The sequence below is a fragment of the Oratosquilla oratoria genome, chromosome 12 (genome assembly GCF_046742065.1).
Source record: "Oratosquilla oratoria isolate Oo_2021 chromosome 12, ASM4674206v1, whole genome shotgun sequence".
Lineage (NCBI taxonomy): Eukaryota > Metazoa > Arthropoda > Malacostraca > Stomatopoda > Squillidae > Oratosquilla > Oratosquilla oratoria.
The window spans coordinates 6,167,271-6,184,352 of NC_134788.1; the positions used below are offsets into that span (position 1 = coordinate 6,167,271).

At 38.2% G+C, this 17,082-nt stretch overlaps 2 protein-coding genes across 4 annotated transcripts in view; one reads left to right on the forward strand and one right to left on the reverse strand.

Annotated features, from left to right (window-relative positions):
- The window catches only part of LOC143030923 (uncharacterized), a 311,312-nt gene that overhangs the window by 10,535 nt on the left and 283,695 nt on the right, over window positions 1-17,082 (reverse strand). For all 3 annotated transcript variants that reach the window (XM_076194184.1, XM_076194185.1, XM_076194186.1), the window contains 3 exons: window positions 4,366-4,498; window positions 3,420-3,520; window positions 136-213 (listed from right to left, as the gene is read on the reverse strand). In XM_076194184.1, coding sequence (XP_076050299.1) covers window positions 136-213; window positions 3,420-3,520; window positions 4,366-4,498 — 312 coding nt within the window. The remainder of the gene's footprint in view (window positions 1-135; window positions 214-3,419; window positions 3,521-4,365; window positions 4,499-17,082) is intronic.
- Window positions 6,019-9,629, forward strand: LOC143030925 (uncharacterized). Its single transcript, XM_076194190.1, has 2 exons — window positions 6,019-7,108; window positions 7,237-9,629. Exon 2 carries the CDS (start codon window positions 8,860-8,862, stop codon window positions 9,529-9,531), a length of 672 nt encoding a protein of 223 aa, XP_076050305.1. The 5' UTR covers window positions 6,019-7,108; window positions 7,237-8,859; the 3' UTR covers window positions 9,532-9,629.

Below are 17,082 nucleotides of genomic sequence, written 5' to 3' on the forward strand. Positions count from 1 at the left end.
TGGAGAAACAGTGAATGCCAGAACTATACACGATTTCAAGAATAAACTGGACATGGAGAGATACGAAAACGGGTCACTACAAGCATAGCTCCCATCCCGTAAAATACAACTAGGTAAAACTAGGTAAACACTTGCCTGTAGTGCACGCATCAGTTGGGCATTCTCCAGATAAAGTTCCCGTACTAAGGCATCACTGCGACTCGCCTTGCTTAGCTATAGAAAAATGAAAATAAATGAAAAAAATAAAAATAAATAAAATACAAATAAATAGAAGTAAATAAATTAGATAAGTATATTGTCTACACCTGTAAGGCTTGCATGCATAGCATTTGGACTCCTCAAAACCTAATGTTTTCAGGAGTACACGGTAAAGAAAAAGCTTGAAGAAATAATCATTTGTTTCCTCGTATTTCTCTAACCAGAATCCTTTGGCCCCAGAGCAACTGGCAAAAATCCTTGGTCCATTCCACAGATGAGTCTTGGAAGAAAAAAGTTGGATTGTTTTCTGTATTATATGAAGGCGAGACAGTTTCTTTGTGGCAAGAGAAGAGGAACAGTTTCTAGCCGTCAGCTCTCCTTAAGTAGACAAAAAAGGTGGAATATGAAATAATGCTGATAAAGGAAGAGATCTTGTCCCTAGTTTAGTCACAAAGCAACATACTCTCAGGGCTGCAGTTCCAAGTGAAGTATTAGTATTTCATTGGCAACAATCAGCGACTCCATCCTTGGGGACAATATCATGGCAGAGGTATGAATATCATAGAGACAGTAAAGGAAAGATTTCAGGTGAGCAAAAGAATGGAAGGACAACAGAAGTTACCAGTATTCATTTTGCATGGAGAATACTGCATGAGCCAGGTCAGAGAGGATGTTTCTAAAATCTTTAAAGTACTGATGATTCAGTTTAATGTGGTGAACTCCTCCTTTCAGTGTAATGCTGGGATTCAGGGATTACATATGTAGGTTTAGAGGGTTGGGAGTATATCATGAATCAGGGTACTCATGAATCTAATTAAAGGCCATAGGACATATCAGCATATGAGGACAGAGCCTTTATTTATACAACATTTTGCTTATTACAGCTCTTTCAAGTACTCGAAAAAGCTGTAATAAGCGAAATGTCATACTAATAAAGGCTCCGTCCTCATATGGTGTTTAACTCGTCAGTCTTGTTGGCAACTGCTACTTTGATGAAAAGACATATCAGCCCCCTGTGGCCCCTTCCTGTAATGCATAAGTGACCCTTCACACATATGAGCCCATCTTCAAGTTTTGGTGGGTGATGAGGTGTGCCTGGCTTGGGGTATTTACCTTGTCTGAGTCTATGAGTATTGAGCTAGGACTGACTTATTGACCAAAATTTTGCATTCTTTGAGTGAGTAACTGGGAGAGAGGGATAGTCATATAAAACAACAGGGAATCTAGATAAATGATGATGCCTGGGGTAGGAGATGACATAATTATGACAGGTTAGGTGGACAAAATCAATTCCAGGAGCAAGGAAGGAATGGGAGAGGGCAAGGAGGGAATGGGAGAGGACTCGAGGAGGGTTTGTGCCAGAAGAGGAGGTGTCAAGGCCATAATATGCTGTAATACCCTCCATGCAGGTTAGTCCTTATATGTGCTCCTCACTCAGAGGAATTGTGAAATACTGATGATAAATTGTAACAAGATTAGTAGTCATAGAGGGGTTTTGGTAGGGAAGGAGGGAGGAATTTTGTGGATTAGTGTAATCATATGTGATTATAAGCTGTAACGGTGCCTCTGATGTCCAGTCACAAATTCATTCAACCACATCTATGTGGTTGAATGCACTTGTTAGAAAGGAGGGGAGTAGTAGGTATAAGGTCTGGCCTCCATCCATTGCCCACCATATGATAAGGATATCAGTCTATATGAGAAGAATTACTTCCTGTTGTAGAATGATGGTTGATTAGGGAAAATCTTTGCTTCAAGAATGGCCAGAAGATCATAAGGCGTAATGGCCCAATTAACTTCACTGTTTTATGCAATTCAATAATCTAATCACTGATTAGGCGATAAGTATTTCTCAGTGCCGAGTTCCTTGGACCATTGGTACCATGAAATAGATATGAGTGTATCATGTATTGTAAATCTTGTGATTTTTTGTCAGGGAGATGATTAATTTGTATCCATGTTACCATTTTTTTTTCCCAAGGCATAATTTGGTTTCAATGTAAAGCTAAAGTGATCAGTGAATTGGGGGAAAAAAAAAAAAAAAAATTACCTTTTACAGGTATTACATCAGGAGGACAGTGCCCCATACAGAGGACTTTGTAGCATGTAATCAATAAACCATGCCCTTGGTTCAACCCACCAGTGGCAGTGTTTGAAATGACATCATCTTGACCTCCACTAGGATAGAATTTGATGATAATGATAAATGTGACACCGAGGAAAAGACACAGAGTGTATTAGTTTTGTTGAAGAAACCTTGAGTCCAGAGGAGTACCAGGAAAATGTATATAGCATCATTTGTGAATTGAGAATTAATTAACCCATTAAACTCCGATGACAAGTTTCTTGTCATTTGGTCAAATAAAACAAAAAATCATAAAACACCAAAATGTTTGATCAAACAGCACCAGAAAAATATGACGTCAGTCCTCGCTTCGCTCGCGAAGCGAGGACTGACGTCATATTTTTCTGGTGCTGTTTGATCAAACATTTTGGTGTTTTATGATTTTTTGTTTTATTTGACCAAATGACAAGAAACTTGTCATCGGAGTTTAATGGGTTAATGTTGATCCTTTTTACAGACAAGACTGGATTTATATTGTTATGTGCATGGAAATGCCTGGGACCTTTTGTGCGTCAGATAGATATGCTACCTGAAGCCTTTGTTAATCATGAAGATCTGGAACCTTGCCAATATATAAAAACAATGCCATTATGTATTGCTTTGCTTTTGTGTTCTGTGAAGCATTGAAAATTCTTATGTAGCTTCACCAGTATGTGTCCTAGACAAAAAGCTAAGTCATTTGTTAAACCAAGTTACATTTTCTATTTTACCCATACTCAGAAATTTATAACCTAAGTTGAAGTCAGCTGAATATGTTATCTCGTTTTTTGACAACTGTGAAATATGTGCAGAGACTCCACTATTGCTAACATCTTTAATACTTACGGGACCACCACTTCCAGATATGCATCGTTGGTCTCAGACACAATTAAAATGTTAAGCAATGATTATGATAGAAAAGCACAACTGAAACCAATAATAGGAATCATACCCAGTCAACATAAATATTTCACATAGTTTTGAATACAGTACATACAAACAGTATTGTGGCATCATGACAAACAGCACCAGTGTCATATGTATCAAGTGAACCCATATCACATGATGCGAACAGGACTTTTGGACAAGGTTTTCAGATCAGATGTGGATAAACTACCTGGTCTTTGTACTTGGCAATGTGCTGGCCAAGCATCCGTTGTGTTGCACCCATCATAGCTTCCAAATTGGCAACTTCAGCAGCGTGTTGTTCACGACTCACTGGAAAAAGTAAAGGAAAGCTGGATCAAATTAAAGTGAAGCAGAAAAAAAAAACATTAAACCTGATGTTGGAAGCCTTCTTCCAATTTATATATTTCATCAGTAATATTCAATTATTCCTAAACATTAGGAACGTATCTAACCAACAAGTTAAAAAAACACATTTAAATGTACTACAGTACTTTACTGAAATCAAATTGAATTAATGCAAATAAAATTCCACCACTATGTGCTATTTATGAAATGTATCTACCATTGCTGTTGTTTATATATTAGAGACTTATGCATTTCTGATTAAGTAAAGATTTCAGTTACTATGAAGGTTATCAACAAATATAGTTACTTTCTATGTGTTACAAAGATTGTTTCCCCTTATAAGGAAGGTAGCCAGCTATGGCATGCATCTATATGCTATTTCTCACAAATTACTCCCTCTGTTCCTCTCCTGCTGTTCTCAATTACCACCTTCCCATATGTCTTTCCATCTACACTCAACAAACTGATCCTTCTATGATAAGACAGATAGAATTCCTCTGGACAACCATCCTCCACACACCCATTTCCCCTGCCCTGGACAACTGCCTTGTTCATCTCTCAGGACCACCACAAGCAGAAAGCTATCAGTGATCCTTACTAGCATAAGAATGAAGCAAATGTAACCAGAAGGAAAATAATGTGTAGGAGAAAATAGATTAAATAAGTGTAGGATATATAGAGTACGAGATTAAGAACTATGGACTTAAGGACCTATACAGTGCAACATAATATCAATTAAAATAATCAGTTTTCCACTGAAATCAATTACAGGAAAAGAAAATCTATCAATAATAATAATTAGCCAAAACCTTTAAGAATGTGGTTGGCATGTGTGTGATGATGCTTAAGTGCTGCTTCTTGATTTCTCAACCGGGACTGTGCTTCACGCAGCTGAGTTCGCAGTAATGTCACAATGGTCTCTTCACCACCACAATAACCAATCTGCAAATGAAACGTATCATCATGACTGGCAGATCAACAAATACATATACACAAGATGTATCCAAAAAAACAAAGGCATAGAAACCACTCCCACCCATTTCATCCCCTACATACTCCACTCCCCTCTACCCTCTTCCCTCCCTCTTATCTTGGCACCTCCTGGATGACAGGTCAGCCCTGCATCTTGTCCACTGCCCTGGGTCAGATCAACACAACATTAATACGTCTTTCTCTATTTACCTGGAGCAAGAGAATCCAAGTTTCTGTAAATATCTATCTACTGTACATACCAAGGGCCTCTTCCTGGCCAAACAGCTTATACTCTATAAATTTTAACTTGAGCCCTCGGGGACGGCTCAGTAAGACTGTGCTGCTGCCACATCACTCCACCACTTTCCTCCTCAGAGGGGTTTGCTAGCCCCCCTCTCTCTATATATATAATCTCTCTCTCTCTCTCTCTCTCTCTATATATATATATATATATATATATATATATATATATATATATATATATCTAAGTCTAAATAAAAATATTCTTCTAAAAAAATGCTGTGGAAGTCGGGGACAGGTGGTATTACGGTGACACTTTGTCCTAAAAATATTCTAGAAAAAGCGCTTGGGTAAGTCAGGGTCAGGTGGTATTCTTCTTCTTCTTCTTCGCGTTCCTCTTCTTTGCGTTCTTCTTCTTCTTCTTCTCCTTCGCGTACTTCTTCGCGTTCTTCTTCTTCTTCTTCTTCTTCTTCGCGTTCTTCTTCTTCTTCTTCTTCTTCGCGTTCTTCTTCTTCTTCTTCTTCCTCGCGTTTTTCTTCGCGTTCTTCTTCGCATTCTACTTCGTGTTCTTCTTCGCGTTCTTCGTCGTGCTGGGGATCCCGTGTTGGGGTTCCGCCCGAGGCCGAGGCCGAAGGGGAAAACGAGGGATTAGAGCGCGTAAAGCTGCTGCCGTAGGCCGCTGTTTGCGGAGCCAAGCCCCCGGCGAAGCCGGAAAGGGCGAATGAGAATCCAACAAGAAATAATGGTCTCAAATTGTCAAGAAATAAATTTAATTTGGAAGTGGGTAAACAAATTTCCCAACTGTGTAGTTAATAAATGGAATAAACTTCCTGGAGAGGCAGTGCAATGTAGTTCAATGTAGTTCAATTTGAAGCTTTAAGATTTGTTTAGATAAACACCTAAGCAAGATGCTGTAATGCCTGCCATTTATTTTATATTATTTATTTGTTATTGACTATTTATTATTATTTGCTTGATTTTCATTTATTATCTGTCAATTTACTATTATTTACTATTTACCTGCTTGTTTATTATTTACGGTAACTATACCTATGCATTTATTTTATTTTTTATATTATAATTTCTATTTTATTTATCATTATTTTCTTTTTTGCATCCGACCTACTTATGAACTAAAAGGTCTGTCAGCATGCTCCTTTGTAATATACCTATACACAGGGCCGTTTCTAGCTATAGGCGGTATAGGCGATTGCCTAGGGCCCCTAACCTACCAGGGGGCCCCCGGCCGGCCCAATGGCTAGGTAACGCTACCGAAGGTCAAATATGAGCCTGTGCCTCTCCCGCCCGCCGACGCAAATAAACAACACGCCTCTTGCAGTGTTTGTTATTGTTTGAAATGTTTTGATCGTCTGCTAAAAATATTATCTTGTTAAAAATCACCTACATCTTATTTAATCTAAAGATATAATATGATAAGCATTAATTGGCTTTATTTATTCATTTATGTGTTCACTAAGCTAGGGCTTATGGCTACAGATGTTATTAATTGTTGATTACAAACTCTTTTTGGCCATTAGCTTACTATTCTTTGTCCAATTGTTTGGCTTTATTTGTCACTGGAATTGGCATCACCAGCGTTCTTGTTTACTCTTTGGTCGCTTCATGCTTAGCTTCTAATAGTGTAAATTTGTAAGTTTGTGTGTTCTGTGACTGTAAGTTGGAATTCCTTTTATTATATTTGTATGCACAATAGGAAATGTTTGTATTCTATGGAATGTTTACCTTTTCCACCTTTTTCAATATTCAATGTTCATATATGTTCATATGTTCAATTTTGTTTATTTTGTATCGCTTATTTCTTTATTATCAAAATTATGATTATTTATTTTCTCACTTCACCTACCTAATGAAAAAAACACTACATGGCAGGACCGAGGTTAGCTCAAAAGGAAGTGACAGAAATACATGAATTCTATTCCGTTTGTCGTGTGGTCCGTTTCTCTAGTTCGTATATAATATTAAGATAACCACAGGCTCAACAATCACCCATTTGTTCACCTTTCAGGTCTACCCGAATTTCGTGTATGTAGAATTATTTTTATCAAGGGGTATTTAAAAAGTTTACACTTTACAGATATCTGTGTTAGGCCTACACTGATCAAAATAATCATATTTATTCTACTCGAATATCGTGTATGTAAAATTGATTCCATGTATTTATAAGGTTTTCACATAACAGATTTCTGTGCTAGGCCTACATTAGACTCTAAGACTCGCCCATCATCATTCCCGTAAGGGCATCAAAACGAATTTATCTCAGCGGAGCAGAGAAACGAAAGAAAAAGAAATTTGACGAAGAAAAATGGTCAAAAGAAAAAGGTAATTCATTATCGTTTATTTAATAATTTAAAGAAACATATTAAAGTTTGGTTTAATTGTGTTTTCTGATTGGTGAGTATTATTTTAGACTAACGCCTAATCATCTAAGGAAATTTGTAATTTTGCAGGATCAATTCTAAAATATATTGGAGCTCCAGACAGCAAGCCAGAGGAATATTCTGAACTTCCTGAACAGGATGCTCCAGTGCCATCACATTCATCAGGATCTGTCCAGAAAGCTGTACTGCCACCAAGACCACCACATTCCCCAGAACCACAGAAGGCATCATTTACTTCTGAGCAGCCTCCCATTTATTTATAAACCACTAGATCCTGCTAACTGGCCAACCATTCTGTCTGATGCATTTAGAACGGATGCAGTAGGTAGAGGGCCATTTCAGATTAGTTCTGATTTCACATTTCCCAAAAAAGAAGACGGAAGAAGTTTTCATTATCATTATTTTTGTAGAACATTGGTTAATGGAGAAAAGATGAAGAGGACTTGGCTTATCTACTCAAAAACAAAAAATGCTCTCTATTGCTTTTGTTGTAAATTATTTTCAACCAAAGAACAAAAGTTAGTGACAGAAGGACTGACAGACTGGAAAAACATAGGCACACTTTTGAAAAGTCATGAAAGCAGTCCAGCACACATAGCGCACATGGCAACCTAGAAAGATTAACAACTCTGTTTGCAAATTGGAAAGACAATAGACCAAGCTGAAAGAACACTATTGGAGGCTGAAAAGAGGCGCTGGAGAGATGTCCTGACTCGCTTAATCGCCATTATCCAATCCTTATCCGAGAGAAATCTTGCATTTAGAGGTTCATCAAACACGTTACAACAGCAGAATAATGGGAATTTTCTAAAAGAGGTGGAGCTGCTTGCTAAATTTGATCCTGTCATGAAGCAGCACATTGAGCGTGTTGAGAGTGGCCAGTTCAGTCATTCCAGCTACCTTGGAAATATCATCCAAAATGAACTTATTGCTCCAATCAGTACTAAAATAATGGACACAATGGTGATTGAAGTTAAACAGTCCAAATATTATTCAATTATTTTGGACTGTACTCCCGATGTAAGCCATCAAGAACAGATGTCAGTCGTCATAAGGATTGTCAAAATGGATAAGAAACCAGAAATTAAGGAACATTTTATGGGGTTCCTTGTAGCTTCTGAAACAACAGGTCTTGGTTTGTCATATCTAATTATAAAGAAACTGACGGAACCGAATATTCTCCTTGAAGATTGCAGAGGACAATCATATGATAATGGTGCCAACATGAAAGGGAGAAACAAAGGAGTTCAAGCCAGACTTCTTGAGAAGAACCCTCGTGCACTCTATGTTCCATGTGGAGCACATTCCCTAAACTTGATGATATCTAATGCAGCAACAGCTTCAATAGATGCCACTAGCTATTTCGGCACTGTTCAGAAACTGTACAACCTATTTTCAGCCTCACCACAAAGATGGGCAATCCTAAAAGATTATGTCACTGTTGCACTCAAGACCTGGAGTGACACAAGATGGGAGAGCCGTATTAATAGCATAGAAGCTGTGCGGTAGCAGGCCTCTAATATAAGGGAAGCTTTGTTGAAGGTCAGGGAAGTGTCTGATCCTCTGACCAAGGTTGAAGCCCAAAGTCTGGCAGAAGAGGTGGGGTCATACCGATTTATCATTTGCACAGTCATATGGTATGACATTCTACACATTGTGAACCATGTCAGTAAGCTCCTGCAGTCTCCTAAAATGCAGCTTGATGTGGCAGTTGACCTCCTTACTAAAGCGAAAACATCTCTAACTAACTACAGAAGAATTGGATTCACTTCAGCTCAAGTCTCTGATAAAGATATGTGTGAGGAAATGAATGTAGAGGCTGTACTCAAAGAAAAGAAATTAAGAAGTACAAAAAGACACTTTGCTTATGAGGCCGCAGATGAGCCCATTGCAGATGCAATGAAGCGGCTAGAAATAACATTCTTTAATGTTGTTGTTGACACTACCATTCAATCCTTAACTGATAGATTTAAAACTCTGAGTGAAGTAAGATACCAATTTGGAGTGCTGCTCAATTTCCAGAAACTGGATAATCAGTCATTGAACAACCAGTGTGACAAACTATGCAAAACATTAACCTCTGGAAATGAAAGTGACATTGATGGAAAGGAACTGGCCATGGAAGTTAAACACTTACCAAGTTTGCCCTCAGACGAAATGACTGCTCTTGAGCTCCTCACCTTTATCCACAAAAAACATTTTGAGGAATTGTATCCCAATCTGTGGGTTGCACTGAGAATTGCCTGTGACTGTGGCCTCAGCAGAGAGGAGCTTTTCGAAGCTGAAACTCATCAAGACCTATTTAAGATCATCTATGGGGCAGGAGCGACTCAGTGGTCTTGCAATAATCAGCATCAACCATGAAGTGGGGAAAGACGTGTTGTATGAAGACATCATTGATGATTTTGAGGGCCCCTAACTGCCTCTTGCCTAGGGCCCCCACAAAGCTAGAAACGGCCCTGCCTATACATATACATATATATATATACATATATATATACCTATACATATACATATATATATACATATATATATACATATATATATAGCTATACATATACATATATATATACATATACATATATATATTATATATGTATATATATATATATATATATATTATATATGTATATATATATATATATATATATATATATATGTATATATATATATATATATATATATTATATATGTATATATATATATATATATATATATATATATATATATATATATAATATATATTATATATGTATATATATACATATATATAATATATATATATATATATAATATAAATATATATTATATATATATATACATATATATGAAGTATATATATATATATATATATATATATATATATATGTACTGGCAAGGAAAGAAACAAAGCTCCTTTGTAATATACATATATATATACATATATATATATATGTATATACATACATACATATACCAAGGCTTTTTCCCCCTTCCAAGGGAGGTAGCCAAAAAGGGAAAGGCATAAAAACACTCCCACCCATTTCATCCCTAAATACACTCCACACCCCTCCCACCCTTCCTCTCATCTGAGCACCTCCTGGATGACGGGTCATCCCTGCACCCTGCCCACCGCCCTGGGTCAGAAGCAGTGTCGCAAGACACAGTACATCCACAGCAAGGCCACTTCATTTAATCGGCGACCCCCCCTCTCCGTCCCCCTTTGCATATAAGGCGAGGACGGGGAGAAATCCCTTCGGGCTGCGTCAAAATTTACTCACACATACTACCCCACCCCCCACTTCCCCGCCCATTCCTCCTCATGCAGTCACAACATCATCCATATACAACCATTCTCCACTCACCTCTGTCTTCCGTCCTCTCCCTTCCTTCCTCAACAGACACTCCCCTCTTCCCCAAAGCCCCCTTCACCCCATCCATCCACCTCATCCTAGGACGTCCCCTCATGTTCACTCCCTCCACATCTGCCCTCCATACCTCTTTTACTAGTCTTTCTTCACTCATTCTTTCCATGTGTCCAAACCATCCTAATATTCTTTCATCAACCCTATCTCCCAAATCCTTTTTCACCCCTGTTCTCCTCCTCACCTCCTCATTTCTCACTCTATCTAGCCTAGTAACCCCCACCATACTTCTCAGACACCTCATCTCAAACACATTCAAACTCCTTCTCTCTTCTTCTCTTATGTTCCACGTTTCTGCTCCATACAGTGCTGTTGGCACAATCACTCCTTCATACAGTCTCCTCTTCGCATCCATTCCCAAATGTCTATTCCTCATTACACTCTTTAAACCACCAAGGCATTTACTCGCTTCTCTCAATCTACATTCTACCTCCACCTTTTCCTGCTACACTTGCACCCAAGTATCTAAAACTATCCACTTCCTCCAGTCGCTCTCCCTTAATGTTCACTTCCAGTCTACTGCCACTTTCACCCCTTGTACATCTCATCACCTTACTTTTACCCACATTTATCTTTAGCTTTCTTCTATCACATACTCTCCCAAACTCTGCCACCAGCTTCCTCAATCCCTCCTCTGACCCTGCCACAAGCGCAGTGTCGTCCGCAAACAACAGCTGGCTCACCTCCCACTTTTCTCCATTTTCTTTAACCATCTCCAATCCCTGACTCACTACCCTAGCATTCACCTTTCGCACCACCCCATCCATGTATAAGTTGAACAGCCAGGGCGACATAACGCATCCTTGACGAAGTCCCACCTTTACTTCAAACCACTCACTCTCTCCATTTCTAATCCTAACACATGCTCTACTACTCTCATAAGAACTCTTGACAGCTCCCAAAAGCTTTCCTCCTATCCCATAAATCTGCATAACCTCCCACAGTGCCTTTCTGTCTACCCTATCATAAGCCTTTTCTAGATCCATGAAAGCCCAAAAAACATCCTTCCCCTTTCCTATAGCTTTCTCACATATCTGTCGTACCACAAAGATCTGATCTACACAACCTCTACCCGTCCTAAATCCACACTGTTCCTCACCAATTACTCCCTCTGTTCCTCTCCTAATCCTCTCAATTAAGATCCTCCCATAAGCCTTCCCTACTACACTCAACAGGCTAATCCCTCTGAAATTACTACATTCATACTTGTCCCCTTTTCCCTTGTAAAGAGGAACTATACAGGTACTACTCCAGTCCTCCGGTACTCTACCCTCTCTCCAGCAAACATTAAATAACCTCACCAACCAGTCCACCATCACTGCACCTCCCTTTTTCAGACATTCTGCATGACATCCATCCAGACCAGGTGCCTTACCTGCTTTCATCATCTTTACAGCTGCCTTCACCTCATCCTTCCTTATTTCTCCTCCATTCTCCTCACTCATCACTCTCATTTTCTTCGCATTTCCCACTGCAGCTATCTTTCCTTCCCTATCCTCCTTCACATTCAGTAACTCCCTAAAATATTCTGCCCATCTTCCCCTCACTGCCATCTCTTCCATTATCAACTCTCCATCTGTACCTTTTACCTTTTCTTCCCTACTTGATTCGCCTCCTCTTCCTCTCTTAATTTCTTTCCAAAACATCTTTTTATTACTTTCAAAATTTTCTGTCATACTCCTACCCCATTTCACATCTGCTCTCCTCTTTGCCTCCTTTACCTTTTGCTTTACTTCTCTTTTCTTTTCTTTGTACGTCTCATATGACTCCCTGTCCTCTTTTGTAACCAATCTGTGAATGCTCGCTTCTTCTCTTCTACAGCCTTCTTTGTTTCCTCATCCCACCATTCACTACCCTTTCTTCTATTTCCCCCTGTCCTTCTTGTTCCACACACCATCCTTGCACACTTTAAGACTCCCTCCTTGAACCATCCCCATTCCTCCTCCACACCCATCTCTGCTCTATCCTTTACTCCCTCCCACTCCTCCTTCAGCTTCTTTTCGTACTCCTTCTCCTTTTCCTTTTCATTCAAGGAGTTCACTCTAAGAACCTCCCTACCTTTTGTCCCTTTCCTCCTTCTCCATCTATCCTCCACTCTCAGCTTACCTTCCACCAATAAATGATCTGATATTCCCCCACCCTCTCCCCTTAGCACATGTACATCCTTAACTCTTCCTATCATAATCCTATTTACCACTACATAATCCATTAGCGCTCTATCTACCACCCTTCCCTCCACCACCCTCTCCCATGTGTACTTATGCTTGACTTTCTTCCGAAACACTGTATTTGCTATCATCAACTCTCTTTCTAGACACATTTCCACCATCAACTCTCCACTACGATTCTTTCCTGGAACTCCACACTTCCCAACCACTCCATCGATTGGACCATTTCCCACCCTAGCATTAAGGTCTCCCAGTACTATTACATTGACATTTCTTCCTAAACCCTCTATGCACTCATTTAAATCTATCCAAAAGGCCTCCCTTTCTTCCATGTTCTTCTCACTGCCCGGCCCATATGCACTTACAAAGACCCACATCTCCTTTCCCAGTTTCACCTTCATCCACATTATCCTTGAGGAAACCTCCTTCCACTCCACTACCCCTTTACCTATCTCCTCACTTACTAGAATAGCCACCCCTTCCCTCCCTCGCCCTCTCTTCACTCCTGATAACCTCCCACTTACACTCACCCTTCCCTTTCAACTTAGTTTCACTCAAAGCCAACTTTCTTCTCACAAACATACTACCTATCTCTTCCCTTTTACTCTCATCTGTACCACATCCACGCACATTAAAAGACCCAAACCTTAGGGTGCTGGCCCAAGGCCCTCCAGCACCCCTTATGCCTTTCCTTTGATTTTTAGGAATTTGCCCCTTGGGGCTACAGGGAGAAGGATGCCTAGTCCCTCTCCCCGTCCCTTTCTTCTCGCCTCTTACGATCCAAGTGGGAAAACTTGGTGGCAGTATTCTTTTCCCCCATATATATGTAAATATATATATATATATATGTATATATATGTATATATATATATATATATATGTACTGGCAAGGAAAGAAACAAATCTTGCAAAATATCGAGCAAAGACAGAGACATGGAAAGAACTGGGAGAGAGATTGACAGATGATTTGCAGAACGGGAAAAAGCAAGGCAAAACAATATAACATTAACCCCTTCCATACGGTGCCGCACACGTACGCGTCATGGACTTGGATCTTGGTGGCAGCAGCCAATGCCAGCCGTACGACGTGTCGTAATAATACTCGCATCATAAAATATAGTCACCGTTTATATCGATCGTTCTCTCTTCACCCGTGAATTTTGATAACCATAGAAAATGCGATTACAAAAGAATTAGAAAGAATGTCATTATGGAGGGGCGACTACAATAAATATAATCAAGACGCCGATATGGCAGCCTCGCGAATACACTCGCTCCCCATGACGCCTACGTGTGCGGCACCGTATGGAAGGGGTTAAAGACCTAGAGGGGAATGTTCTTACAGATCATGATGAGATAGACAACAGATGGACAGAATACTTCCAGGAGCTCCTAAATGCAGGAAATGAGGAACAATGGCAAGAGGCGGAGGAAGATTTAGATGGAGAACATGATGAAATCACACAAAAAGAAATTGAATGGGCATTGAGAGAAATGAAGAATTCCAAAACATCAGTAGATGAAATATCAATAGAGCTAATAAAGGAAGGAGGAAATGTAGTACAGCAAAATATATTGAAGCTCATAAATAAGACCTATAGAGAAGGAAGAATACCAGAGGAGTGGGGTAAAACCCTAATAGTCCCAATTTTCAAAGGTAAGGGTGATGCTGGAAATTGTAACAACTATAGAGGGATTTCCCTAATACCCCACATCACAAAGCTATATGAGAGAATAATTGAGAGAAGAGTAAGAGACCTAGTAGAACCTTCATTAGGAGAAGAGCAGCATGGTTATAGAAGTAATAGATCAGTAACGGATTTAACTTTTGGACTAAGGATGGTAATAGAGAAGGCATGGGAATATAACCATCGCTTTCATTGATTTACAGAAAGCTTTTGATTCAATACCTCGTGAAAAGGTATGGAGATGTATAGAGGAGAGGTATGGTATCAAGGGACATCTAAAGAAAGCTATAAAAAGTTTGTATTACCCCTGTGTATGCAGTGTTAGAACATCAAAGGGGGCAGAAAAGTGGTTCCCTGTAGAAACAGGGGTTAAACAAGGAAGTGTGTTATCCCCTCTGCTTTTTATAGCATACATGGAAATTGTAATAGAGGATTTTAAAGAAGGTAAAGAAGAAAATTATAAGAACAGAATAATGGCTTATGCAGATGATATAGCTGAATGGAGCACAGATAGGGAAGAGATCGAAGACATAAAAAGGTGGAATGAGTGCTTTATAAGGAAAGGCATGAAAATGAATGTAGAAAAGACAGAGATACTGACCGTTAGCAGAAGAGAGGAACACGAGTTTAGCATCACCATAGGAAATAAGATGGTAAAAATTACAAACATCTTCAAATATCTTGGAAGTGTAGTCACTAAGGAGGGTGGAAATAAGAGAGATATTTCAGAAAGAATAAATAAATTTAGTGCAAATGTTAGAGCTCTCTGGCCAATAATAAAAGAAAAACATGTACCTTTAGAAGTGAAAAGAATTATTTTCAATACTGTCTTGTCTCCTACCCTGACATACGGCTCAGAAAGTTGGGTAATGACAAAAGTAGACATAAGCAGGATTCAGGCAGCGGAAATGAGACCATTAAGAGCCATAGTTGGAAAGACGAGGAGAGATAAATTAAAAAATGAAGACATAAGGAAAAGCATTGGCGTCTGTTCCATGCTAAGTAAAATAGATGCTGCCCAGTTAAGATGGTTAGGACATTTAGAAAGAATGGATGAAGAAAGAATTGCAAGGGGATGCTGGGAGTGGAAGCCGGATGGAAGAAGGCCAAGAGGGAGACCGAGAAAGAGATGGAAAGAAAATGTTGAAGAAGCCCTCAGCAGACATGACTTGCCCAACATCGAAACTCTGAGGGAGGAAGGGGCCTTCCATGATAGAGCCAGATGGAGGAACATGCTGGGACCACTGACAGGCATAACACCTACTACTGGGAGCTGAAGTAAGTAAGAAGAATATATATATATGTATATATATATATATATATATAAATATATACATACATATATAAATATATACATACATATATAAATATATACATACATATATAAATATATACATATATAAATATATACATATATAAATATATACATACATAAATATATACATATATAAATATATACATATATAAATATATACATATATAATATATATATACATATATAAATATATACATACATATATATATATATATATATATATATATATATATACATATATAAATATATACATATACAAATATACATACATATATATATATACATATATAAATATATACATACATATATAAGTATATACATACATATATATATATACATATATAAGTATATACATACATATATATATATATACATATATAAGTATATACATACATATATATATATACATATATAAATATATACATACATATATATATATACATACATATATATATATACATATATAAATATATACATACATATATATATTTATATACATATATATATATATATATATATATATATATACATATATATCATATATATATCTATATATATATTTGTATATATATATAAATATATATATATAAATATATATATATATATAGATATATACATATATATATATATATATATATATATATATATATATATATATATATATATATATATATATATATATATATATATAGCAAGGAAGGGAGAAGGTAGGAGATAGGAATGAGTGGAAAAAAGGCTGTGTATAGATGATACCATGATACAAGGATGGGAGTGGGTGGGGGATGGGGAGAGTAGGGAGTGCTTATGTGTGAATGATATTTTGACACACCCTGTCTTCTCTATTTTCCACATTAGGGGATGGGGGGGGGGGAGAGTGTCACCAATTAAGTAAAGCCTTGAGGCTGGAAAATGTCCAGAACTTCTATTGGTGCTGGGTACTTCCATCAGCTCTCCATACTCTCCTAGTTACCAATGCTGCCACTTACTGTATAGGCAAGTCAAAATACTGAGCAAGGAGCATTCCTATGATCTATCTATACACCAAGAGCTTTTTCACCCTTATAAGGGTGTACCTACCCCCCTAGCGGTTTCATGACCAGAACGAAGAAAACCTATTTGTTAATGTGCGGGATGGCTACTCACTGTGACCGGTGAATGCTTTTCTCTCCATTTCTAGTTTTTTGGTATAGTTTCTGGCAAAAATGGAAAAAGATAGTGAAGAAAAAACAATGTAGGAATCTATGAAGAGAGCACTGGAGGTGAGTTTAGTTGAGAGCCCAAGAGGTGTGATACCCAAGCGCCACTGCATATTGGATACTCCAAGGAAAAACACAAGGTGG

Coding starts and splice junctions, on each gene's coding strand:
- LOC143030925 (XM_076194190.1), top strand. CDS start 8,860: ATGCAGCTTGATGTGGCAGTTGACCTCCTTACTAAAGCGAAAACATCT.